Source organism: Physeter macrocephalus, chromosome 21, assembly GCF_002837175.3.
Source record: "Physeter macrocephalus isolate SW-GA chromosome 21, ASM283717v5, whole genome shotgun sequence".
Taxonomy (NCBI): domain Eukaryota; kingdom Metazoa; phylum Chordata; class Mammalia; order Artiodactyla; family Physeteridae; genus Physeter; species Physeter macrocephalus.
In genome coordinates this window covers 86,366,001-86,393,799 of record NC_041234.1, presented here as the reverse complement: position 1 = coordinate 86,393,799, position 27,799 = coordinate 86,366,001, and the positions used below count along the sequence as shown (strand labels likewise).

The 27,799-nt window shown below is 37.4% G+C and overlaps 1 protein-coding gene across 1 annotated transcript in view; it reads right to left on the bottom strand.

Moving 5' to 3' along the window:
* Nucleotides 1-27,799, bottom strand: part of ALG13 (ALG13 UDP-N-acetylglucosaminyltransferase subunit) — a 75,844-nt gene that overhangs the window by 32,270 nt on the left and 15,775 nt on the right. Inside the window, 18 exon segments of the mRNA XM_055081705.1 lie at nt 1,711-1,831; nt 2,198-2,354; nt 2,548-2,661; nt 3,196-3,442; nt 4,202-4,329; nt 5,354-5,454; nt 6,013-6,077; nt 7,537-7,645; nt 8,943-9,018; nt 11,508-11,670; nt 11,871-11,952; nt 17,313-17,385; nt 19,037-19,083; nt 19,850-19,900; nt 21,948-22,031; nt 22,607-22,795; nt 22,798-22,950; nt 22,953-22,986. Of these exon segments, the coding sequence (XP_054937680.1) occupies nt 1,711-1,831; nt 2,198-2,354; nt 2,548-2,661; nt 3,196-3,442; nt 4,202-4,329; nt 5,354-5,454; nt 6,013-6,077; nt 7,537-7,645; nt 8,943-9,018; nt 11,508-11,670; nt 11,871-11,952; nt 17,313-17,385; nt 19,037-19,083; nt 19,850-19,900; nt 21,948-22,031; nt 22,607-22,795; nt 22,798-22,950; nt 22,953-22,986 (1,994 nt within the window).

Genomic DNA, 27,799 nt, shown 5'->3' with positions numbered 1-27,799 from the left:
ATGCTTTAGAGTCAGATAAACCCAAATTCAAAATTGATCTCTGCCAGCCACAAAGGACCACATATTGCATGATTCCTTTTATATGAAATGTCCAGAATAGGCAAATCCATTAAGACAGAAAACAGATTGATGGTTGCCTGCGACTAGGGGCAGGGGGAGGGGATGCTGGGGGGATAATGAGGAATGATGGCTAATGGGTACAGGGTTTCTTTTTCTAAAATTGATTGTCGTGATGTATGCAACTTTGTGACTATACTAACAACCACTGAATTGCACTTTAAACATTGAATTGTACACGTCAGGTTAATTGTATAGTATGTAGATTGTACCTAAATAAAGCTGTTATAAAAAAGATTAAATCTCTGCCACTTACCAAAGGTATGACTTTGGCCATGTCATTTACCCTTTGAACCTCAATTTCCTCATATAAAAAATAAAGAAGGGCTTCCCTGGTGGGAAGAATTGGTTAAGAATCCACCTGCCAATGCAGGGGACAGGGGTTCGAGCCCTGGTCCGGGAAGATCCCACATGCTGCGGAGCAACTAAGCCCATGCGCCACAACTACTGAGCCTGCACTCTAGAGCCCACATGCCACAACTTTCTTTTTCTAAAATTGATTGTCGTGATGTATGCAACTTTGTGACTATACTAACAACCACTGAATTGCACTTTAAACATTGAATTGTACACGTCAGGTTAATTGTATAGTATGTAGATTGTACCTAAATAAAGCTGTTATAAAAAAGATTAAATCTCTGCCACTTACCAAAGGTATGACTTTGGCCATGTCATTTACCCTTTGAACCTCAATTTCCTCATATAAAAAATAAAGAAGGGCTTCCCTGGTGGGAAGAATTGGTTAAGAATCCACCTGCCAATGCAGGGGACAGGGGTTCGAGCCCTGGTCCGGGAAGATCCCACATGCTGCGGAGCAACTAAGCCCATGCGCCACAACTACTGAGCCTGCACTCTAGAGCCCACATGCCACAACTACTGAAGTCCGCACACCTAGAGCCCGTGCTCCACAACAAGAGAAGCCACCGCAATGAGAAGCCCATGCACTATAACGAAGAGTAGCCCCAGCTCGCCTTAACTAGAGAAAGCCCGCGCGCAGCAACAAAGACCCAATGCAGCCAAAAATAAATAAAAGTAAAATAAATTTATAAAAAAATTTTAATAATAAAATAAAATAAAGATACCACATTCCTCAGAATGATAAAGTATTATATTAAATTGTAAATATAACTGCTTAGTACAGTACATGGCCATTAGAACTCAATGAATAGTAATGTTTATAGATCAAGTAGATTTCTTTGGGCAACGAAATTATTTCATAGCAGTCTTGTAAAATAAGAGTCACATGAAAAGCCTAAAATAGTTATACAAATGGTGAGGACAACATGAATAGTTCCTCACTAATAAGGAATAGATATTTTCCACACTGAAATCTCACCAAATCAAAACTCACTGAAGACCTATGCAGAGAGCTGAAAGTTTTAACAATGTAGTGGCCTACAGAAATAGAAGTCTGTCTTTCTGAAAAATACCAAGACATCTTCAAAAACCTAGCAAGCTCTGATACAAGAACTGATAACTCTTTCAAAATGAGTTGCCAGAACAGAGTGAGACCCCCCCCCCAAACCTTTAGCCCTGTTGTGCTAATACCACAAGAATCATCTTTAAAAAAATATTTAACTGTAACTGACTCACCATTGTCACTCTGGTCATCACCTTCCTCTGAATTCAGAGTCTGTTTGCCTGAGCTATGTCCTTGCCTTGCAACATGGTATCTCGAAGTAGCAGGAACCATTGTAGAGGGCCCTCCATGATTCTATACCAAAGAGATACACACATACACATGAAGTTCTCCCCATATAGTCAGAGAAAAAGCTATAAATATTTTAAATTTACTTTAGAATCAAAAATATGTGAGGAAATAATGATCAAGAAAACAGAAAATTTTAGCCCATACTTATACAGGCAAGATTATTTGTCCACCTCTACTCCTCCTCTATAAGAACAGCTTAAAAAAACATTCTCTCCAATTTTTAAAATCTCTAAGATGAAAACTCATGTTTTCCAGGAGGGGCTTTATTTGGTCATTTGTAAAACAGCTATAATGTATCCATATTACCTTCACTTTAAAAAGTACAATAAAAAGTAAATAGCTTTTTGAGTAAAATTTTGACCTACTTACAGGTAAAGTTGGATAAGCAGTCGCATCCCCTTCTTCAACTTCATAAAAAGTAATGGTTTCTTCCAAGCCCCTAGGCATCTGTCCATTCTCTGGAACAAAACTAAACTGGCACTCCTTATTCATACAATGCATCTGGCGGTGACTACGTCTAAAGGAACTTAAGTAGTTTGCAGAATGAGAAGGGGAAAAAAAGATAAAATATGGTAGTAACTTGTTTCTAATTTCTAAATAACAGTTCAAACATCTCAATGTTGACACTTAAAAAAAAATTTAGTCCATATATTTACTGCACAGCAACAAAGTCAGATTCACTCATTTTCTCTAACTTTCAACACTTAAAATTCACTTACCGAGATCTATAAGAGAAGTTATCATAGCTCTGGCAGCACCTTTTACCCGGGCCAGGGTAAAAACCAACTTTAGGGCCTGCCATGTTGTGCCTGTTTATAAAGCGAGGTGAATCCCTAAGAATAAAGGGGGAAAAAAACCAGAACTCTTTATTTACTAGTGCTTGAGTAGTCAGTCTTTGTAGTTAAATAGAATTAACATATCCTTCTAAAAATGACCAAATAGGAAGAGCTTTGCTTTCCTCACTACTGACATAAGGCCTATTCATTTTTTTAAAATTGCAGAAGTGATTCAGTTATACATATACATACATTCTTTTTTTATATTCTTTCCCATTATGGTTTGGCCTATTCATTATTGACAGACACAGTGCCATATACATGGCACTCAGCTTGATGGCATTTTATCTTCTAGGATCTCTTCAACTGCTCCATCATATTTTCCTAGACTATGAGAATACAAATCTTCAATAAATTTGACAAGAATTTAAGTATACATCAGTTCCATCCTCTATGCTCCCTTCAGGCAGAGATTATAAAAGAAATCTAAACTATTAAGATATTTCTAAATTCTACTGTAATTCTGCCCAGGAATTATTTCCAATGTCTAAACAGAGATATACATTATCTTCAAAGTCAGTTAAGACCTACCTGGGCATCCCATATCCCCGACCTTGTCCCTGAGATGAATGTTGAGGATGAAAATGTTCATTAGACATAACACTGCCAGCTGTCTGTGAGTAGTGCATTGGAGAGTCACGCCCATAACGCATACTGTGCTGAAGCCTGGGTGGGAGGACGGGGTCTCCCCTGCTGTAAGCCATGGTCATATAAACCTCTTTCCCTCTAATTTTCTTGAATGTCTTCCTCCGTTGCTTCATGTCCATCTCTGACATAGCTTTCAAGCAAACAAAGAAGAAATAAGCTTCAAAACCAAAGCAAAAGGTCCAGTGTCTCCCACAAATGTCTAAGACTCTCAGATGTTTTACTTAGGAAAACCATATGAATACAGGGAAGGAACTTCTGTATTTTCAAAGGATGTACCAGGTCTTTCATTTGGAAGGGCAAAACCAGCAAGTAACTTCTGTATCAATGGACATGTCAGCACTACCTTTAGTATAGGCAACTTTGGTCATCAAACATAGAGTCAGTCATCCAGTCATCTATGTTACCGTTATCCAAAAAATTATGTCTATTAATAGACATATTAATATGGCTGCTTCCAGCTTCTCTGGCTGCTTCCATGAGGTGTTTTCCTAGTTCTTTGAGAAATCTTTTCCCTTCAAGTTTTAGAATTTAAAATCCACTCCACCTTAAGCTTAAACAAAGTCACCTAAACAGTAGTTCTCAGCCAGAGACAATTTTTCCCCTCCCCTTCTTGAGGCACATCTGGCAATGTCTGGAGACATTTTTGGTTGTCATAACTTGGAGAAGGATGCTGCTGGCATCTAGAAGTTAGAGACCAGGGATGCTGCTAAGCATCCTACAATGCACAGGACAGCTCCCTACAATGAAGTATTATCCATCCTAAAAAGTCAGTAGTGCTGAAGTTGAGAAACTCTAACCCAGAATAAGACATAACGTCCCAGCTTTTTTTTTTTTAAGTGCAATGTAGGTAAATACAAGAGGAAAATAATAAAACCTTCAGCATACAAACCCATTTCTGGGACACAGCTCCAGGAAATTTTCTGGTAACCTCTTCCTTTCCTACTGGGTGTAACATTACAGGCAGGAACAGGTGTCACTTGGGTAACTGGTTTTAAGTTAGCCAGTGGAACAACATGCCTTAAAGGTAAAGATACCACCATTAAGCCATTGCAACACAGACTTAATTCTCATTTGATACATATACCCGATCCCTCCTGCTTCATTTTCAAGTGTTTTCTACTTAAACCTGTTAACACTAGCTTCCTCATTGAGGTTTTCTTTTTATGTTAGAAAACCTAAGAGCAGTTTGTACAATTTCACAGCTGTCTGTAGCACATATCATGCTCAGGAGGAAAGACTGTGGTAGACTAATTTACAAATATTTGTTGCCTCTCCTTGAAGAAGGATTATATTTTCTCACCCCATTGACTTTAGGCTTAGTTATGTAACCTATTTTGACCAGTAAAATTTGAGCAGATGCTTTAAAAACCAGCACATGGTTTGTCATGTTTTCATTTTTTCCCTGCCTGTGATCATGGTAGCATACATCTGGATAGAGTCGTTGTCAACCTGGGTCCCCTTTGCTGACCTACTATGAACATGCTAAATGAGCAAGAAATGTACTTTAAGTTGCCAAGAGTCTCTGGTTGTTAGGACAGCATAACCTACTTTAATGGTTCTCAAAGTGGACCAACAGCATTAGCATCACCTGGAAAATTGTTAGAAGTTCAAATTCTTGAGCCCCACCACAAACTTACTAAATCAAACTTTGGGGATGGAGCTCATCAATCTGTATTTTAACAAGCTCCCCAGGTAATTCTGGGGTATGTTAAAGTTTGAGAACAGATGGACTAGCCTATCTTGATATTGGCAGAGGCTCAGTTAGCAAACTAGCTTTCCAGTTAGTATAGTTTTATATCAGAATTCTGTTGTACTTAGTATTTCTAATAAGTTGGCTATTACCCAGGATTTTGAAATTTATGCATAGGTATACTGAAATTTCACACTTCACCATATGCTTTTACAACTCACGATAAGTCATCTTAGGCCAGTACCAGATATAACTTTGGTTCTCTTACTAGCATCCTGGTAATTCTCAATATTACAAAAAGGCATCAAAAGCCAAAGATTTCAGTAATTCAACAAATTATTATATTCTTACTTTTCTGCCAATTCTTCAATGAAGACTGTTACAGAATTGCTTTCATTTCCAACTTCCTGAATATGAGCATTATAATATCTTCCACCTGATTCCAAGTGAACCTGAAAGAGGGGAAGAGACAGTAAGAACACATCTAGTCTTGAGTCAGATCTGGCTTTTGCCAAACAAAAACACTACTTCTCCTCCCAAGTGGAGTTCAGTATCTACTTATTAAAGCAGTTGATAATCAACACTGCCAGTCCAGTTCAATGGAGGCAGCACATGCTGAAACAGTGTTACATCTAATCACAAGTTTGTAATTAAAATTTAACCAAACAGGGGCTTCCCTGGTGGCGCAGTGGTCGAGAGTCCGCCTGCCGATGCAGGGGACGCGGGTTCGTGCCCCGGTACGGGAAGATCCCATATGCCACGGAGCGGCTGGGCCCGTGAGCCATGGCCACTGAGCCTGCGCGTCCGGAGCCTGTGCTCCACAACGGGAGAGGCCACAACAGTGAGAGGCCCGCGTACCGCAAAAAAAAAAAAAAAAAAAAAAAAAAAATTTAACCAAACATTAAAAAAATTCCTAGCATTTTGTAAATTCGTTTTGTTGAACTCATATTAATGACTAAAACCACAATCTCAGAAAAACAAATTACTGATTCTTTAAAGAAGGAACTAACCTGACATTTGTCTCCCAAATAGTACTGTCTCCCAGCATACTCCATATAATCAGATTTTTGAAGTTCTATGAAAAGAAAATGAAGATTCAAGCTCAACCGAACTGGTTCCTTTGCTGTTTTACATCATTTCATTTTCTAATTTATTTTTACCACAGTGTTTTTGACAATGCTACCACTATAAGCTAAAATCTGGAGGGAAAATGTCCTAAAGGGTCATTCCGTCACTTTTTTTTTCTTTTCTCCCCCCTCCCACCCCCGTCACTCTTGATGGGTTATTCCTGTGGTCAATTTAAGGAGACCTGCCAGAACAGTTCTGTGCTATAAAACACAAATAGGCGGAAGTTGGGAGGTTGTAATCTTACAGTTGGTCATATACCAACAAGGTACAGTTTGACAGTAACACACTTCAATTTTTTTAAAAAAGGAAAAAAAAAAACCACTGTGTAGTTTCTTCAAAGCAATACAGTTTACCCTTAAACAACACGGGTTTGAACTGCATGTATCCACTCATATGCGGATTTTTTTCAATAGTACTACAAGTACCGAGGTTGTTGAATCCGAGGATGTAGAACTGAGGATACAGAGGAACTGGAAATACTGAGGGCCGACTACAAATTATATCTGGATTTTCAACTGCTTAGGGGGTCAGTGGCATTGAACCCGCATTGTTCAAGGATCAACTGTGTTTTTATTGTGTTCCACAAGGTATTAACCTCAAGATATTAACACAATTTGTGTTCCACAGGTATTAACCTCATTCTAGATTATTAACTATACCTAGGTTCACCACCGAGGTTCAAGGAGTTGAATATGAAACATTAAAGGCTACCTTGATGGTAGAACTTTAAGACCTACTTTGATCAACTTAGTTATCTTATAAGGGGAGAGAAACAATTACTTAGTTCAAGGGTTGGCAAACTTTCTCTGTAAAGAGCCATATAGTAAATATTTTAAAGTTTGTGGGCCATACAGACTCTTGCAATTATTCAAGTGTCATAAAACTTTATGGACACTTAAAAGTGAATTTCATATAATTTTCATGTATCACAATACACTGTTCTTTTAATTTTTCCCTGCCACTTAAAAATATAAAAACCATTCTTAGCTCACAGACCATACAAAAACAGGTGGCAGATTGGATTTGATTCACAGGTCAGTTTGCCAACACCTGACCTATTCATCTGTCAGTGAGGGCAGTCTTGACACATTAAACTTTAGATGAACTTATTTCCACTTACAAGTTTCTGGTACTCTTAAAGTTATCTAAAGACACACAGTCTTTGCACAGTTGAAGTCCCTGATGAACATCAGACTCTAAAAGATCCCTCCCCAGTTCTAAACCTATTTGTTTCCTCCTTTGGATGTAAATCATGTATTGAGTAGGCTAAAAAGTACCATATAAACATATAAAAGTGGTTTTTTTTTAATAACAGTGGTTTGAAAACACCTCTTATTAAAAAAATTTGCAAAATTATTCTCCTAGATCTGTCAGGATTCAAAAATATCCTGTTGATGTTTCATTACCTTTTCTGCTGTCCAGCCAAACATCAAATTCTACATTACGATAGATTTCTGGATCCAGGGCTTTGAGCACCTTATAAGGGAAGAGCATCTTTGATGGATTTTCTGGAGACTAAAACAAAAATAATCATGTTACAAACTCACCATCCTTAAGTCTTCCTTCTATGAAGAAGGAAGAAATAAAGTTCTTTTCTTCCTTTTTTAAAACTATGTACATATAGGCCTTTCCTTCTTTATTAGAAGAAACAGGACTTCCCTGGTGGTGCAGTGGTTAAGAATCCACCTGCCAATGCAAAGGACGTGGGTTCGAGCCCTGGTCCGGGAAGATCCCACATGCATCAGAGCAGCTAAGCCCATGTGCCACAACTACTGAAGCCCGCACACCTGGAGCCCGTGCTCCGCAACAAGAGAAGCCCCAGCAATGAGAAGACTGCGCACCGCAACAAAGAGTAGCCCCGCTCACCACAACTAGAGAAAGCCCACGCACAGCAACGAAGACCCAACACAGCCTAAATAAATAAATAAACCTTCATTAAAAAAAAAGAAAGAAAAGCCACAATAAATTTTACTGTTTTTTTAAAATCAGGAGTCTAAATGAGCAATATGCAGAAATCTAAAAGGTTATAGATGGCAGAAGGGAAATATTGTCTAAAGCAGCCAATAACTCAGGAGATACATAAATCAATGCAACACAGACCAGAATTAAAGATTCAGTCAGGGCTATTCAACAAGTCTCATCTTGATATGCATAAGAGGTGCAAGTGTTTCTGTACCCTAGACACCTAGACAAATCTGAAAAGGTTACTTCATTTTGGTCAAAATCTGCTACAATTTCCAAAAGAATTATCTTTTTCTTCTGCTTTCCTAGAATTTCATGGCATTCCATACTGTTTCCAAATTACCAGCACTTGGGGGCATAAACAGAGATTGTTCTAGTAGTATTTGCCCTATTTAGCTAGTCTCAAACTGAAGGTCTGCTTGATTTTAGACCTATACAGGTGGTAAAATTCCTCCTGTTTCTGCAACTAGGATTACTACCTATTTTCTGAGTAAAATAGGAATAAACCTTACTCTCTTTAATGACAAAAAGAAACCTCAGCATCAGAAGATTGATTACAAACTAAATATCTACTGGGTTTCTAATATTACTTTAACTTGAAAACAACAGCTTCTGAAATTTCTCAAGTGTTCAGAGTTAGCTTTGAAAAAAATTTACAATTCCATAGGAACAAAAATTCAGAGAACATTAAGCACACATTTTACATTTCAGATCAAGACTTACACGAAGGAAAACATCAGCTCTTCCCCCACCCCATATAACTAAAACGGACCATCTGACCTTAACTAGTTTAAGTTATGATACTGCAAGCCAAGATTATGAAAATTCTTTGCCCTAGAAGATCTCAAACCTTTGCTTCTTCTGTTCCTTGATTGTACCCCTCTGGTATATTTTCAACATTGCAGCAGGCACCCCACTCTTCAGTCCTAATTGAAAAGATTTAGAACAAAGAGATTTATATAAATGCAGTAGCTAAGTCTTAAGTCTAATGACTATACCACCATCTAGTGGTAAAGTAACTCAGTTCTAAAAATGAGGCAAATACTTTTTCCATCCCAGCATTTACATTTATGCTTCCTTTTTTAAAGTACGTGCTACAAATACCTCCTATATTTCATACCTCCTGTGGGGACACAATCTTAAGATGGTCACTATGATCCCCACCTCCTGGTGTTCACACTCTTGTATGATTTCCCTCCAAGTCTGCGTCTAACCAATAGACAGGATGTATATCATTATACTATATAAGAATGTAGGGGGCTTCCCTGGTGGCGCAGTGGTTAAGAATCCACCTGCCAATGCAGGGGACATGGGTTCGAGCCCTGGTCCGGGAAGATCCCACATGCCACTGAGGAACTAAGCCCGTGAGCCACAACTACTGAGCCTGCGCTCTAGAGCCCACGCGCCACAATTATTGAAGCCCGCACGCCTAGAGCCTGTGCTCCGCAACAAGAGAAGCCACCGCAATGAGAAGCCCACACACCACAACGAAGAGTAGCCCCCGCTCGCCACAACCAGAGAAAGCCTGCGTGCAGCAATGAAGAACCAACACAGCCAAAAATAAGTAAATAAATAAATAAATTTATAAAAAAAAAAAAAGAATGTAGTGCCTGTCTTGCCCATCTCTCTCTCTTGCTGACGATAAGGAAGCAAGCAGACATGTTCACCAACCCCATGTGGCAAGAAGCTGAGAGTTATTCTGGCTGACAGCCAGCAAAAAGCTGACGTTCTCAGTCCTACAGCTGCAAGGAATTGAATACTTCCAAGAACCATGTGGATCCTTCCCCAAAGCTCCAGATGACAACTCAATCTTGGCTAAAACCCTCATTACATTCTTGTGAGATCCTAAGCAGAAGACCCAGATAAGCTGTGCCCAGATTCCTAACCCACATAAATTATGAGATAAGAATGTTGTTTTAAGCTGCCAAGTTTGTGGAAATATCGTTACACAGCAACAGATAACTAATACACCCTGCCTTCCTACTACTCTAGTTTCTGTAAGCCTCAAGTTCTTAAGACAAATAATCAGTGAAGAATGAAGCAACTTCTACCCTGATATATATGGTTGCCACCCCCCCCCGCATTCCTTAATACAGTCATCCCTCGGTATCCATGAGGGATTGGGTCCAGGACCCCTGGCAGATATCAAAATCCTCAAGTTTCTCAAGTCCCTCATGGTCAGCCTTCCACCACCCCAGGTTCTGCATCTGGATCGGGAGGGTCGATTGTAAGCTTTTTTAAAAAAAAAAACCCTTTATCAAAAAAAAAAAGCATTAAACATTCAAGAAATAGAACTGCAAGACAACAAAAAGACAAGGTTATTATCTGACTAGCACCAAGCCTATCTGAAATTCCAGACGGAAGAATCAGGGAGAAATATAAGACAACACCTACTTTATTATCTCAAAGTTTCTGACTAAATCTGTTCAATAATAGCTGCTTCCTCAGAGGCCACAATGTATACTCCTAGTGAGTACCAAAGGCAGACACTAAAAGCTCCTAAAACTCCCCTTTAGCCTGAGAGATTCTTTTCTACTAGCTGGATGTTATGTGTCAAGTAACCACTTTGAACCTCAGTTACCATCTACAAAATGATGGTGCTGGTTTAGAATCAGGTTTTTTTCCCTCAAAGTGTGGTCCATGGCCTACCTCTATCAGAATACTTGGGTGTACTTGTTTAAAAAGTAGATCCCTGGCCCTACTCTGACCTCCAATTTTGAAGGGAGGCCCCAAAATCTGCCTAACAAGTGCCCTAAGTAATTCATATGTAAGTTTGGGAATCATGGGATTATAGTTCCAAAGTCTCTTCTAGCAATTAAAAAACTGATTCTGGAGTCAGACTTGAGATATGTGTCAGGAGGGGGAAATTTCCCCCCTACCCCTCTTGAGTTCCTGTGGCTGGACTAATAATAAAATTGACACAAGACAGGTTAACAGGAGAAAAACAAAAAAAAAACGATTCTGACTTGGACCAAACCCCCAAAGCCTGAGCATTTCGCAATGCAACATATCTTTTGGTAAAACTTCTCTTCCCCCATTAAAAAATGTATATCCCTGTACATACAAGCATACATAAATACATACGTGTGTGTATATACAGTTGGCCCCTTCATTTCAGCAGGTTCCACATCCACAGATTCAACCAGCCACGGATGGAATTGGTTGAATCTGTGGACGCAGAACCCATGGATATGGAGAGGGCCAACTGCACATACTATACTGTTTTATATAAGGGACTTGAGCATCAAGATTTTGGTGTTTGCAGGGGTCCTGGCACCAATCCTCCGCAAATGTCAAGAAATGACTGTATATAAATACACTGTCTAAGTCATAAGCTTGCCAGGTCCCTTCCACTTTCAAATGATACACAGAAACATGATGATCTTGTAGCTGACATCCCCTTTCCCTTTATTACCTATCCTGAGTTGAACTCTTGTAGTCAATATGGACATCCCCACTGCTAGTCACAGCATTGTTCCTGCTCTTCTTGGAACCACTTCGAAACAACTCTACTGCAGTCTTCAACTCTTCTTCATCCACAACAAACACATCTTTATAGAGAATTTCATATAATACAGCTAAAGGAAAAAATGACCAAAACTGCAAGTGTCAAAATAAGAATTTTTATAACAATGTGAAAAGAGCTACAACCCAGTATACAAATGCAATAGGTACCAACAAAGTTTTAAAAGGGCTATTTATGGTGGGCCCCTCAATTTAAAGATTAGCAACAAATCACCTGAAAGCACACCCAAACATTTATAAAGCCTTCACATGCCTTGACAAACAGCTGCACTTGACTGAAATTGTTTTGAGTACACTGAATCATAATGACCATTACTTGAATAGCAGAGTAGAATCTGAAGAAAAGAAAAACACATAGAACAATTAAGTGAATGTTAGACATCTTACAACCATGAAATACTTGAAATTAAGTTGCTAATCAGAAATTGATAAACTAAATGAATTTGCTTTTTTAAAAAAGTGACTTTCAGATTCTACATATGTGATATCATACAGTATTTGTCTTTCTCTGTTTGACTTATTTCACTTAGCATACATGTCAATCAAATCTCAATAAGGCTGGGGAAAAAGTGAGTTTAAAATCCAAATACAGATAAATGAAAGCTGTATGCCATAAACAGATTTTCTTGACAGTGACTTCTATTTATTTATTTTTAAAAATTTTTTAATAAGCAAAAAGAATCTGAAAAAAACATATATATGTACAACTAAATTACCCCGCTGCACACCTGCAACGAACACAACACTGCAAAGCAACCACACTTCAATTTTTAAAAAAAGATAGTTTTTTCCAAAATGGTTGTGCAATTTATACTCATACTAGCAGTATATTAGAGTTTTAGTTACTCCAGGTTCTTGACACAATTTTCCATCCTTTTTTATTTTTGTTAATTATTTGGAGTTGTTTTTGTAGTTCTTTTTTGTTCCTTTCTTCTTCTGCTGCTCTCTTTCCTTATGAGTTGATAACTTTCTTTAGTGTTACATTTGGATTCGTTTCTCTATTATGTGTGTGTATCTATTACAGATTTCTAGTTTGGGGTTAGCATGAGATTTATATATAGCAATCTCTCTCTCTCTCTCTCTCTCTATATATATATATATATATATATACATACACACATTTACACGTGATTATTTTAAACTGATCTCTTAATTTCAAATGCATTTTATCAACCCTGCATTTTTACTCTCCTTTGCTCACAATTACTGTTTTTGACATCATATTTTACATCTTTTTTGTGTATCCCTTAATGCTTACTGTGGCTATAGATATTTTACTACTTTTGTCTTTTAACCTTCTTACCATCTTTGTATGTGGTTGACTTCCAAAAAGATGTGGTACATATATACAATGGAATATTACTCAACCATAAAAAAGAATGAAATAATGCCATTTGCAGCAACATGAATGGACCTAGAGATTATCATGCTAAGGGAGGTAAGACAGTGACTTTTAAATGTCAAGGTTAAAATCACTGCTAAGGCAACACTGTGAGCCTCAATCACATTCCTGATAATATACCAAACAAGTCCTGATTTACGAATTTGCAAAAGATGGGAACTTTTACAAACTGAGCAAATAGAACAGGAAGCCTAACAGAAGTCAAACGACCCAGCTTAACTTCTAAAAATGGAGAAAACAGGTCAAATACCCCAAACTTAGACCATGGGGGGAGGAATTTCATTCAATTTATTCAAAATGTTATCCACTATATTGAATAGCAATATATCAATATGCTATATAGGAGACTTCCTTAAAGAACTGAGGCACTGAGATGGCTATAAAATGAGTTAATTTCTTAGCTGATTCCTTCAATATCTAGTTTTTTCAAACAACATTCGAAGGCCAGGCTTACTAACCAAATTATTTCAGTAAAAATGCTCCCTGGCTCCATGTGATGAAATCTGTTTATATAACAGGTCCAAAACCTTTTTGACTTTTTCTTCAAAAACCTCTGTCTTGTGTAAGGGATGTAATCCTTAGTGATTAAGTCTATTTCATTTTGAAGCCATCTCTGGAAACAACCTGAGGTACCAAAGACAATTCTCTGTGATCTATGAGAGGATAGTGCCACCAATTTTCCTTGGCAGAAAATTATCCTAAGCACTCTTTTTTCTACTTTCCTACACTACCCTGGGCTAACTTCTCCCAATGAACAAGTTCTCTGACCACAGGTCTATTATTCTTCCCTAGTCTTTTTTTTGCAATCACAACTCTAACTCTATCAGTATAATCCATTTCAAAGTACTGAGAGGGAGTATCAAGCTAAAGTAACCCACAATAAAGTTTAAGTTGCAAAGTTTCACCCACCCCCAAGGGGTATTTGCATTTAAGAGGAGTTTACTAATCTAAAAGAACAGTGAGCAGATTTTGAGCTGAGAAGCCTTTTGTACTTTGGACTGGAAGAACTGGGAACTCCAACAAAGAAAGGTTAATAACCAGAGGCAGTTAGTAAGGATTAGTTAAAGGAACCCAGCTAACCAGAACTGATGACTAAATAAGCAGGAAAGAAAACAAAGATGAGTATACAATTTCTCTATTGAAGTGGCAAGAAGTTCTATTTTGATTGGAAGAGGCAAAACTAAGCATGATGGCTTTTATGTTCCTGGTGGTATCTCAACACAAAATAATAATTTTCTCATACATACTTGTGGGTGGTGTGTTTGTTGGGGGTGGGAAGGCGGGATGTAATGGCAGTAAACTAGTTAAAAATGAGGTAGATCTATATTACTGATGGAGATAAATATCTGAAAAGAACAAGTGACAGAATGTTAAGTATGAGCCCATCTACATAAAAAATAATAAATGAATAAATACAAAGATAATGAAATTGGGATACCCACCCAAACTTAATAGCTGTTACTTTGAAGCACATGAGATTGAAAAGCATGAACAGAAACTTGACTTTTCACTCTACATTTCCAGATACAGGTTTCATTTTGTTTTAAGTATAGTGTTTTTCTACTCTTTCTAGATAGAACAAATTGGCTGAGTGAAAATGGCTAGTTTCCAGTAGCATTCACTTTGACACTGGATAACTATGTAAAATGCAGAATTAAGTCAGCTAAAAAGGTGAAAGGTCCTAGGGTGAACATTAGGTATTTATTTCTTTGAAAATTTGCTCTAAAATATATTTTATGCAAAGCTTATTAATAATGTTCACTGCTTTTAATAAAGTCATTTTTGAAAATACAAACAATTCAAATATAAATCTTAGGAGCCTGAACTGATACAGCAACTAAGTTTCAGGCAAAGCAAGGTGTCACACAACAAAAGTACCCTGCTGCCACCTGGCTCTTCCATACTTAAATTTCAATATAAACTAACATTCGCTTTGTACATTCCCATATCAGACATATATACAGTATCCTGTGCAATGCAAATACCCTACTGCTGATAAGTATTAGCTCTATATATATGCATGGATGAGACTTACACATGATATTCTCATGGCTGCACACACTAAAAAGGTCTTATATTTTTGTATTCTCATGGTTCTCAATGGGTGATGTTTTCCCCTTAATTAGCTCAAAAATATCTCTGTAAAATGTATAAGACTCATTTGAAAACAGAGCTGTATAATTATAGGAACTAGGTGGTAGTTATATGGATGTTCACTATACAAGTCTTATAATTTCTCTCTGTATGAAAATTTTCAGAATAAAATGTTGGAGAAAAAAATTAACTGCAGGTTTAAAGGTTCCTGGTAAAGATCTAACTGTCTAAATCTCATCTCAGACAATGCTGTATACAGTTGCTTATACACAATAGCTAACACGCCTCTTCCTCAAACAAGTCTGATTATGTCACATCTTTGCTTAAAAACTCTGAATTGAGTGTTTAGGGACAATTATACTCATGTCTGAATTTACTTTGAAATACATCAAAACTTAAGATGGAATGATGAATGGATAGAGGGGTGGTTAGATATGTGACAAAACAAGGATATTAAATATTAGCAGTGGACTAAGTGGTGGGCTTATGGATGCTCAATGTAAAATTCTTTTAGCTTTTCTGTATGTTTGAAAAACCTTCATAATAAAATACTGGAAAAAAGCTTCAATTGACTATTCTGTACAATGAAAAGCCAAATTATTGGCATAGCCTACTACATCCCTCTAGCCTATCTTTTCAGCACTGTCTTCCCCCCATCCAGCTACTTGGGTCTCAAAGGGTCTCTTGCTTCTATGCCTTTGCAAATAGTGTTTCCTCTGAAGAGACTGCCCTTTATACTTGTTAGACTCATTTTTTTTTTTAAATACTCCACTTAAATGTCACAGCCACCATGAAACTTTCTAAACTCCCTAAAGCACAGTGAAGGGCTTTTTCTTATATGCTCTTTGCATATAGATCTATTATAAAACATATCACTTCACTGTAATTATTTACATGTCTGTCTTCATAGCCTCTTAAGCCCTTACAGGGCAAGGATTTTGCTGTATTAATTGTGGTATCCCCCAAACCCAGTAAACTGCCTGGTACACTACAGGGGCTTAATGTTTACTGAACAAATTGGCAGTACCATCAGTAAAATAATTAACATGCCCCAATTTATACTTATGTTCTACGTTATCTCTTGCATCCTATTCAGTCTTTTCTATTCCTAATGCCACTTGCCTAGTTCAGGTCTTCTGTCTAGATTACTGTAACATTCTAACAGTTCTACCAGTATCTAGTCTTATCTTACCATCAAAATGCTGCCTGAATTTTGCTCCATGGTATGAAACAAGACAAAACTCAAATACTGTGAAATCTACATTCACTAATCAAATCATCTGGATAGAAGGCTTTTCTTAAAAACTTTTTGGGGCTTCCCTGGTGGCGCAGTGGTTGCGCGTCCGCCTGCCGATGCAGGGGAACCGGGTTCGCGCCCCGGTCTGGGAGGATCCCACATGCCGCGGAGTGGCTGGGCCCGTGAGCCATGGCCGCTGTGCCTGCGCGTCCGGAGCCTGTGCTCTGCAACGGGAGAGGCCACAGCAGTGAGAGGCCCGCGTACCGCAAAAAAAAAAAAAAAAACTTTTTGGAAGAAAAACTGTATGCTAAAAAACAATTTGTTTACCTTCTGAGAGTTCTCAACCAACAAAACAACCTCCTACTATTTTCCAAGCACCTTACTAGGCAGTAGTAGCACATTGTCCCTGCACTTAAGAAACTTTCAGACTAATGAGAGAAACAGACATGAAAACATATACAAGGTGATAAACACTATACTTACCTGGGTGATGCTAGGGGAACAAAAAGGGAGGAAACAACTCCAGGGGAGTTGGTAAAGTTTCAAAGGAATTGACATTTGAGATACAAAGGAAAAGATAGCATGAAAGTCGGACTCTCTGGACGCATGATATACTAAGGTTGAAGGACAATGAAGCCGGAAAGAAGGTTTGGGTCCCTTTAGGTTACTGAATGTCTAGCTTCAGAATTTGATCCTTTATCTTCTAGTCAATGAAGAGTCAATTAGGGTTTTGGGTGTTTTTTTCCTATTACAGAGGAGTGACAAGATCAGGTTTGTTCAGAAAGATAGCTAACAATACTTAGGCTGACTAACTGGAGAGGAAAAGGCTAGTTGTAGAAAAGCTTGGCTTTTAGACTGTGCTTATTTTTTCATTAATTAGGTTTAAAAAGATGATTTCTTAATGATAAACTGGCAGCATCATTCAATTTTTTATTTTAGTAAACATTCACTTATCTTCTTACCTTGTCTTCATAGCCATTATCTGTGACATGAGTTGGAGGCCTGCCAGGATAGCGATAAAGAATGAAATCCCGACTACATGGGGAGAAAACAAAGATGGATGAGAAGAGATAATTTAGTATATGCAAGAAATAGTTATAAAAACAAAGATTTGTGCTTTTTAAACTGCCTACCTTATTCATCTAAAATAACCTAAATGTTTAAGAGGATAAATATTAATTCAACATAGACAGCTAACTTTCCCTTAAGTCCTATGCATTTTTAAAATGTATCTTAATTTGAGGAAAGGACGAATAAAGAAGATAAATTGCCAATTGTATGAATGTAAGTTGTGGAGGCTCCCATTTATTTAAAGCAGGTGTTGGCAAATTTTTCTTGGTAAAAGACCAGATAACAAACATATGGTTTTTGCAGGCCATATGATTTACTCAACTTCGACTCTGTAGCCTGAAAGCAGCCATAGACAATGCATAAACAAATGTACGTGATTATGTTCCAATAAAGCTTTATTTATGGACACTGAAATTGAATTTTATATAATTTTCATATGCCATGAAATATTATTCTTCTTTTGAATTTTTAACTATTTAAAAATTTTTTTAAAGCATTCTTAGCCAAGAGCCATACAAAATAACAAAAAGCAGGCCAATTTAAAGGGTGGTCCCTGATTTAAAAGCAACAACTGATAAGCTGCCTGCTCGATGCCTCTTCTGTACTACTTCTTGCTGGATTTAGTGAGGAATGAGCAGACTGCAAAACACTAACTTGAAGAAGTCCCCATACAAGAGGGTTCCGATTCTATCAAGGTATATGCCATCTCACCATCCTAAGAACTGTGAAGGAGTCTTATACAGATCCAACTCCTTAAATGAACAAGATTCCCACTAGCCTCTAACCCACATTATATAACCTACAGCTTTCAGAAATGCCACTTTTGCAGTTTTAAAGATCAAAACAGAACTTCCAAAGCAATAGCGCAGTGTTTTTCAAAATTTTCCACCATTACTGCCTCCCTAAAGAGCCTTTTAAAAAAATACTTTTCTTGGGGCTTCCCTGGTGGCGCAGTGGTTGAGGGTCCGCCTGCCAATGCAGGGGACACGGGCTCATGCCCCAGTCCGGGAAGATCCCACATGCCACGGAGCGGCTGGGCCCGTGAGCCATGGCCGCTGAGCCTGTGCGTCCGGAGCCTGTGCTCCGCAACGGGAGAGGCCACAACGGTGAGAGGCCCGCGTACCGCACAAAAAAAAAAAAAAAAAAAAAAAAAAAAAAACTTTTCTTAATTTCTGTATAAAATTTTAATACTACAGATATACTGTATATCTGTTTTCATACTGTGACCCTTTGAAGGATCATAAACCAATGTAATATCTAATATTTGTTGTCCTCAGGAAACAATTTCTACCCTCTTGGAAGTGATATTGCCCCATTGAGCACACATGCACAAATGCACAAAGTTAAATACACAAAAATTCTAAGGTAAGTATTCTGATTTTCTACAGGAATGGTTCTAGCAGCTCTGAAAGCACTTTATTCTTCCATTCAAACGGACACAAATGTAGAAGTTCTCCACCCCAAAATTACACCATTGACTTTGCTTAGACCACTTCATTTGACTATCAATACATCAAATCTCAAATATTCCCAATCCTAAAGGGACTTTATTAAAAACCTTACACACACACACACACACGCTTTCTCTCTCAAAAAAAAAAGAGATCCAACTTACTTATAAATTAGAGAAAGAGCTCTTATTTCCAGATGGCCAGCGCTTTCCTAAACATAAACAGTGCATAAAGTTTTTAAAAGCATTCTGTATCTAGGAGGTAAAAGTTTTTGCAAGTTCAACAATTGTTTTTTTAGATGCTTAGTACTGTTTTAGGTGAATAATTTGTACAACACACTATAACTTGCTTTGAGGCTTGGGATACTGTGATACTTATTAACATAAACTTATTCTGAGAAAAAACTGGACCTAAAGATCTTCTTAGTTAGCTATTAAGTAACAAGGACAGGAATATGGGAGATTTAAAAGACACAATAAAAATGTGATTAGTGTAAGAATACGAAGTTAGCAGGGTATTTAGTAAATGTGTTAAGTCCAGAACTATGGAATTAATTTAATCACATAAAATTATTTTCAATTAAATATGTTTATGAATCTTACTCCCACATAAAAGAAGGATAACTACAAATCAGGGGAATTGTTTAATAAAAAAAATAATAATGACCTCCTAGTAACATTCATTGCCACCCCCCTCCCCCATTAAAGTGAAAAGGCTTGGGTTAGTCCTGTTCCCAAGTAGTGTATACTCTTTCACTAGTCTATAGATGATAAAATTGTTAACACACTATTTTCAATATTCAACACAAAACAACAGGTCAATTCCCAGCCTCTAAACTTTTGCAAGAATTATTTGATTCAACACAGCTGGCTACTTAAGAAAATAGACTGGGCCTAGCTAAAGTGACACAGCTGAATGATATTTAGGCTACTATTCCAAATACTCTGAAAAGATTAAACCCCCATATTTGATCTTACCTTGGGATCTCCCAACCGTTCCAGGTATTTCTCAAAAGATCCCTCCACATACTTCAAAAATAAAACAAACTTGACTTAACCAAATACATAGCATTACTGAAATCTGATTATATTCTGCAATATTATCCTCCAATGATTTTTGTTCAGCTGAACAATTATGGTATTAAATGACTACTTTGCACAGCACCTCAAGAAGATTTGTACATACACAAAAGTTGAGTGGAGAAAAGCTGGACTATAAAACTATCTTAGGAATTGGTCCTGCCTTATCCACATACCAGTGCATTTCATCAAACAGTATGCCTTTGGGGTTTCTTTTGAAATGCCAACTTAAGTAACGACAATTTTCATAAATCAAGCAAGCACAATAATTATAAGGATCTGAAATTTGACAGCAGACATGCATTTACAAAGTTAAACCGAGGAACTTTAAAAGGAATTTCACTAGTTTCAAAAAAAGCACAGGCAACAAGGGAATTTTTTGGGTGATGGAAGTATTTTGTATCTTGACTGCAGTGGCAGTTGCATGACTATATTATTGCCAAAACTTAAAACACTAAACTTAAAATGGTGAATTTTATGATATGCAAAATATACCTCAATAAAAATTAAACTAAGGAAATATAATATACATTTAGTTCCATGCATGTATATCACTAGACTTAAAAAATCATGTTTTTCTCAGTTCCCTTTTTAAACAGTTTTGAGGCATAACTGACACACAATAACCACACATATTTAAATGGCACAAATAAGTTGACTTACGTATGCACCCATGAAACCATCATGACAGTCGTGATAGTGAATATATCCATCACCCCCATAAGTTTCCTTGTGCCCCTCTATAACTTCACTAACCCCCAAGCAACCACTGATCTGCTTTCTGTCACTACAGATTGGCTTGTATTTTCTAGAGTTTTATATAAAGGAAATCATACTGTATGTACTTTTTTTGCGAGGTCTGGCTTCTTTCACTCTGCATAATTAATCTGAGATTCATCCATGTGGTTTAAAAATTTTACAGACATCTTTGTTACTCAAAATGTGGTCCTTGAACAACAGCAAGCATCACTCAGGAATTTAACTGCCGAAATCTTGGGCCCCAGCTCACATCTAGTGAATCAGAATTGTTTTTTTAACAAGATCCCCAGGTGATTTGTATGCACAAAAATACTTGAGCTGCACCGCTTTACACCATGGTCTTGCATTTGAAGTAATTTCACGAATAATCCTTTCCCCAGGTGTGGTGACTGCTAATTAACTTCAAGGTAATAAGCTTTAAAATCAAGAAGGCTTCATATAGTTTTAAAATTCACAGAAACCTGTTGAGAAAATTAAGAGTAAACCTCGAACAGCAGGCAAATACCCATAATATAGTCAGAAAAACAAATAGTACTGGAAGGGCTAGGAATGTTTAAACAAAAACAAAACAAAACAAACAACAAAAAAAACAACAGCCACAGGAAAGGGCACACTTCAAATCAGACCTTGATAAAACCTTATTTTGTTAACAAGAATTCAAATACTTCAACGTATACGAAGATGTCTTCTAAAAGTTGTTTTAAAGTCAATCATTAGTGGCAGAGCTCCAATTACCAGTTTGTCACATGAAAAGTCATGTTCAGGAATAATTTGTTTCCTTAGAGTTAAGTTTTACAAGATTCTTCAAGTTGACTGGCTGACGATCATTGTACATAGAATTAAGAAAGAACACAAGGGGTTCCCGTTTATACAAATTTAAAAATACACATTTAAAAATATTAACATAGCCAAACCCCTCGTTAACTAATTACTTGTTTAAGAAAACTGTGATATCGATAACACAGTCACAATGTGACTTTTTGGGTGTGGGGGGAATAAATAGTGGGAAGGATAATGATTAACTTTCTTAATTTTTAATTAAAGTACAAAACAATCTAATTCTGGGAGGACATCCAGAAGCATGCTAGCTAGGAGGAAGGAAGCCAACTAAAAATTAAATATTTGCTATGGAGAGGAGATTGCGGGATATAATATTCATACGTAGGTGCTCAAAATTCATTTCCTACCTGCTACATATTCTACGAACAACTCTCCCTTGGGTATGTATTCTACTTACAGACTCAAAAGTTTGTTGATTTTCTCTCATATATGAGACACAAGCCTTCCTGATTTCCAAGTGATGGACCTGGCTGCAAAACAACTAAAAAGAAGAGAAAGACCAGCTCACTCTCAGCAGTTATTTGAAACAGAAGCTTCTAAGTTAAGATTATGAACTGGACACTCAAGTCCTCCCCTTATTCAGAACATATGTAGGAAATTGGGAAATTAAGTCCTTATCTTACTAAAATCTGTTTTTGTCATCTTCAGCGATATGGAAGAGGTATGATTCTGTCATCCCCTCCCCCCTTTCTACTACTTATGGGCACAACCTATAAATTTTTCCTTAGGCATAAAATTTAGAGGAAGAAGGTGCTGCTTATAAAGGATCAAGATACATTTCAAAGTCTTCTTTAACCCCATTACTTTATCTCTTACATTCCAAAGTGGCATTTAGAAAACAGAGAAGATAGCAAAGGCACAGCAATATATTTGAACTAATCAGCAAAGGCACGCACCAAGCTAATAAGTAGAGAGACCCTGATGTTTTAAATAGAGAAAACGAAATCTTTGTTTTGTTTTGCTTTGGTGGGCTACAGGTCTTCTAGCTACAGTACTGTGCCAAGTCTCAAACTCCAAAAACTCAGCATAGAGAAGATATATCGGTTTTCTTTTTACCTGCTCCGAAATAGCCCGAAAGAGGCAAGTGGCATCCTTGGCAGTCAGCTTTCGAAACAGCCCTAAGCTGCCTAAATATTCATCCATTGATGCCTCATTCAGAGACTTCTGGCCGCAGTACTTTTTCCATCCTTTATGCATTGTGCACAGGGGGTGGAGTTGGGGGGGGGGGCGGAGAAAGTAACACAGGTGTGGCAAGAAGGAAAAAGCAGGGTGCAGGTAGGAATGGATAGCAGTGACAGGGCTTGCTTATGCAGGTATCCAGAAAGCAGCCCAAAGTCTAGGCATGAGAAGGCAGTTGGAGTCAGCGCTGCAGAATCTTGGCACTTCTCAGGAGCAGGAGAAGCAAAGGGCTGGCTTGCCCAGGATAAGTCGGGACCCTGTGAAAAGAAGAGGAAGAACCGATGCTCCTAGGAATAGAGAACTTGACTTGAGAAGGAGACGTGGGAGGGAGAAGGAACTTGCAGAGCTACCTTGTTGGGGAAGGGTGGGATTAACCCAACCAGCCCAAGGTTGAGAGAAGTATGCACAAGCAGCTAAGCTTTGGGACCAAAAGGAAGCCGAGTCTGCAGCTTAACTCAAGGCAACTGCTGCACAAGCTTGCAAAGGGACTGCAATAAGGCTCAGGTGTGTATGATGCAGCCCAGCCCACATTACATTGCTTTAAGATCTCTGCCCGAATTTTCAACCAGTCTCTGCCCAAGTTCCCTGCTCCCTTCATAGTTTCATGTAGATGAGAGGAAAAAAAAATCTGAACATAATTAACTAAGTAAGCTTTTGTGTTAAGACTATCTTAAGAAACAAAGAAAATGGGGGGGGAGAGGGGGACCCCCTTGATCTAAAAGGGCAGAGGTCACAGTTCAAGCAAAGTGCCAAAGCAGTTATCTGGATATTTCAGGTATGATGTTTAAGTAATCTCATTTAGTTCTCCTAAATAATAATAACCCTCTGCTAAGACCACAGAAATTAAATCCATTATTATGCTAGAAAACACTGATACAATTCTTGACTAATGTCTCCAAACTACAGTACAACATCAACAGAAAGAGAAATTGCAAAAAGTTTGTTTCTCTGACAATGCAAACAATGAAAATTTAAAATGAAGCTTAATGGAAGAAATATCTTACCCACAAACTTGCTAAAAGGCTACATTTAAAATGCTGTGGCACCACACTAGAGGTGTTGGACATGAGAGGCATGTTTCAATGTTTAGGGCACTTTTCTGGAAAAACTGCTCTTAATTCTGAGAAAACCAAAGTAAATACAACTGTACTTTTGTAAGGTTCAAAAATAGCACTGGTCACTTGTATTACTTGATTCCACTGTCAAGTGTTATTTAAATGCCAAAATCCAATTCCGTCCTTACTTTTTCTAAGTGTTTTAAGAAATAAAGTGGGAGGGAGGGAGACGCAAGAGGGAAGAGATATGGGAACATATGTATATGTGTAACTGATTCACTTTGTTGTAAAGCAGAAACTAACACACCATTGTAAAACAGTTATACTCCAATAAAGATGTTAAAAAAAGTAATCATGTTAATGACCTTAGTTTAAAAAAAGAAATAAATAGATATAAAGCTGGCTTTGGAGAAGTTGCAAAATTAAGCTGCTTTCAGAATTGTTTTTCTGGTATCTGTGGCTCCAGTAGTAATCATGACTGCCTCCAACAGGAAAAGCGTCAATAATCAATTTTACAATTTAGGAATGAAATAAAAGCATGGTAGAAAAAATAAAATCTTGACTTTCTTTAGCATGCCAATTTGAAATTACCTTGACTAATTTCTTTTTCAAAGAAACCAAAACACTGGTGCAAAAGTTCTGAAACATGGTTTGGAAAGAGGGATCACCATCTTTCTTTAAGACCATAAATTCACTGAGAAAGACTGAATTATAGTGAAAAAGTTAATTCATTTTTGGTATTTTTCACTTGTAGAGAAAAATATAAATTCTTCATATTTATTGCTATTTATACTTAAAATATGGTATATAAAGCTTCAATCAATATTAACCCATACACTTCATTTTGAAAAAGGGAATAGAAGAAGGGAAAACTGGGAGAGGGAGAGAGAATCAGAAAATAGAAGAAAGAGGAGGAAACAAAGAGAAGAAAAATTAGAGGCAGGAAGACAAAGAGAGAGGAAAAGGAAAGTAAACACACAAAGAAAACACACAGAAAGAGACCCATACAAATTCAGTCAATTGATTTTTGACAAAGGTGCAAGAGCAGCTCAATAGAGAAAAGATAGTGTTTTTATCAAATGCTGCTGGAACACTTGACATCCATATGCAAAATAAGAACAATGATCCTCAACCTATACCTCACATCTACAATAATTAACTCAAAATGGATCAAAGACCTAAATGTAGAACAAAACTTCAAAACTTTTAGATGAAAGCATAGGAGAAAATCTTCAAGACCTTGAGCTGGGAAAAGAGAACTTAGATATGATATAATAAAAGAAACATTGATTAATTGGACTTTATCAAAATTAAGAACTTTTGCTCTGCAAATGACACTATTAGGAGAGTGAAAACACAAGCCACAGACTGGAAGATACATATCCGACAAAAAAACTTTGTATCAAAAATATATAAAAGAACTCAAAAGTCAACAATAAGAAAACAACAATACAATTTAAAAATGGGCAAAGATGTGACTACACATTTCACCAAAGACATAGGAACACCTAATAAGCACGTAAGAAGGTGTTTAACGTCATTAGGAAAATGCAAATTAAAACCACAATGAGACATCACTACACACCTACTAGGGTGGCTATGATAAATAGTACAGACAATAACAAGTGTTAGCAAGGACGTGGAGAAACTGGATCCTAAGTAAAAGCAGCCAGATGCAAAAGGGGCATGATTCCAAAAGATATGATTCCATCTATATGAAATATACCAAAAAGACAAATCTACAGAGAAAGAAAGCAGGTTAGTGGTTGCCTAGGGTTGAGATGGGAATAGGTACTAAATGCAAACAGGCACACAGGATCTTTTTGATGGATAAAAATGTTATAAAACTCTTTTGTGGTGATGTTTGCACAACTTTGCATAATCACTAAGAATTATTGAACTGTACACTTAAAACTGGTGATTTTTTAATAGCTTTATAGCATAGTTCACATACCATACAATTCACTCACTTAAAAGGTGCATTTCAATGGTTTTTTAGTATATTTACAGTTGTACATCTATCACAATTTTACATTACCCCAAAATGAAACCCCACATCCCACAACCATCATCCTCCAATCCTCCTATCCCCATGAACTCCATGCAACCACCAATTTACTTTCTGTCTCTACATATTTGCCTATTGTGCACACTTCAAATAAATGGAATACAATATACAGTCCTGTGTAACTGACTTCTTTCACTTAGCATGATGTTTTCAAGGAGCACCTATGTATCAGTATTTCAGTCCTTTGTATAGTTAAGGCAGATTTTATTTATCCATTCATCAGTTGACAGACATTTGGGTTGTTTCCACTTTTTGACTATCACGACTAAGGCTGTTATAAACATTCATGTCCAAGTTTTTGTTTGGACATTTCTATTCTCTTGGGTAATACCCAGGAATGGAGTTGCTGGATCATATGGTAACTCTATGTTTAACCATTTGAGGAACTGTCACCACTTTCCACAGCAGCTGCACTATTTTCATTCTCATCAGTAGTGTATGAGGGTTCCCAATTCACATCCTATCAACACTTACTGTCCATCTCTTAGATTATAGCCATCCTATGTGGGTATGAAGTGGTATCTTGTTGTGGTTTTGTTTTGCATTCCCCTGATGGCTAATAATGTTGAGCATCTCTTCATGTGCCTATTGGCCACTTGTATATCTTTAATGAGATACTACTACATACATCTTAGAATGACTAAAATAAATTTTTTTTAAATGACAATACCAAGTGTTGACAAAGATGCAGAGCAACTGAAACTCTCGTATGTTGCTGGTAGGAATATAAAATAGTACAGCCACTCTGAAAAAATAGTTTAACAGATTCTTTTTTTTTTTTTTTTGTGGTACGCGGGCCTCTCACTGTTGTGGCCTCTCCCGTTGCGGAGCACAGGCTCCGGACGTGCAGGCCCAGAGGCCACGGCTCACGGGCCCAGCCGCTCCGCAGCATGTGGGATCCTCCCGGACCGGGGCACGAACCCACGTCCCCTGCATCGGCAGGTGGGCTCTCAACCACTGCGCCACCAGGGAAGCCCCAGCAGATTCTTATAAAATAAAACAGAATTGCCATATGACACAGCAACCCCACTTCTGGGTAAATATCCAAGAGAAATGAAAACTTAAGTTCACACAAAAACCTGTACATGAATATTTATAGCAGCTTTATTCATAATCATGATTCCTCCCAAACTGGAAACAATCCAAACATCCTTCAACTGGTGAATGGACAAACTGTGGTACATCCATACAACAGAATACTCAACAATAAAAAATAATGAATTATGGATATATACAAGAACATGTGTGAATCACAGATGCATTGTGCTAAACAAAAGGAGAGATTCAAAAGGCTACATATTGTATGAGTGCATTTATATGACATACTGGAAAAGACAAAACTATAGGAAGGAAAAACAGATTGGTTGCTGCCAGTAGTGAGCACTGTAGGAAAGGGTTGACTACAAAGGGATGACAGGAGCAGATTTATGGGTGTGGTGGAAGAGTTCTGCATCTTGATTGTAGTGGTGGTTACACAATTATGCATTTTTCAAAATTTATAGAACTGTACATGAAAAACGCTAATTTTGCTGTATTTAAATTTAGAAATAAATAAAACAAAAATAGTAGAAGGAATAGAATTTACAGTTGAGGAGCTCACAAAACAGACAAGGTTGGAGAGAAAAAAAAAGAAAATTAGAGGATCAATTCAGGAAAGCCAATATCTAACTAACAGGAGTCCCAAAGTGAGATGAAGAAAGCGGAGAAGAAGAAATAATGATGATGATGATGATGTAAGGAAAATTCTAGCACTGCAGGATATGACTGTCTATATTTAGATTGAAAAGGTCCATGAAGTAGCCAGAACAATGAAAGCAAAAAAGATGATCTGCAATGCATGTAACATTCTAAAGCTTTCTGAGAGGAAAAACGGGTCTTATACAAAAGATCACACATATGAATAGCAATAAACTTCTCAACAGAAGAACGAGAAGCTAGAAAACAATG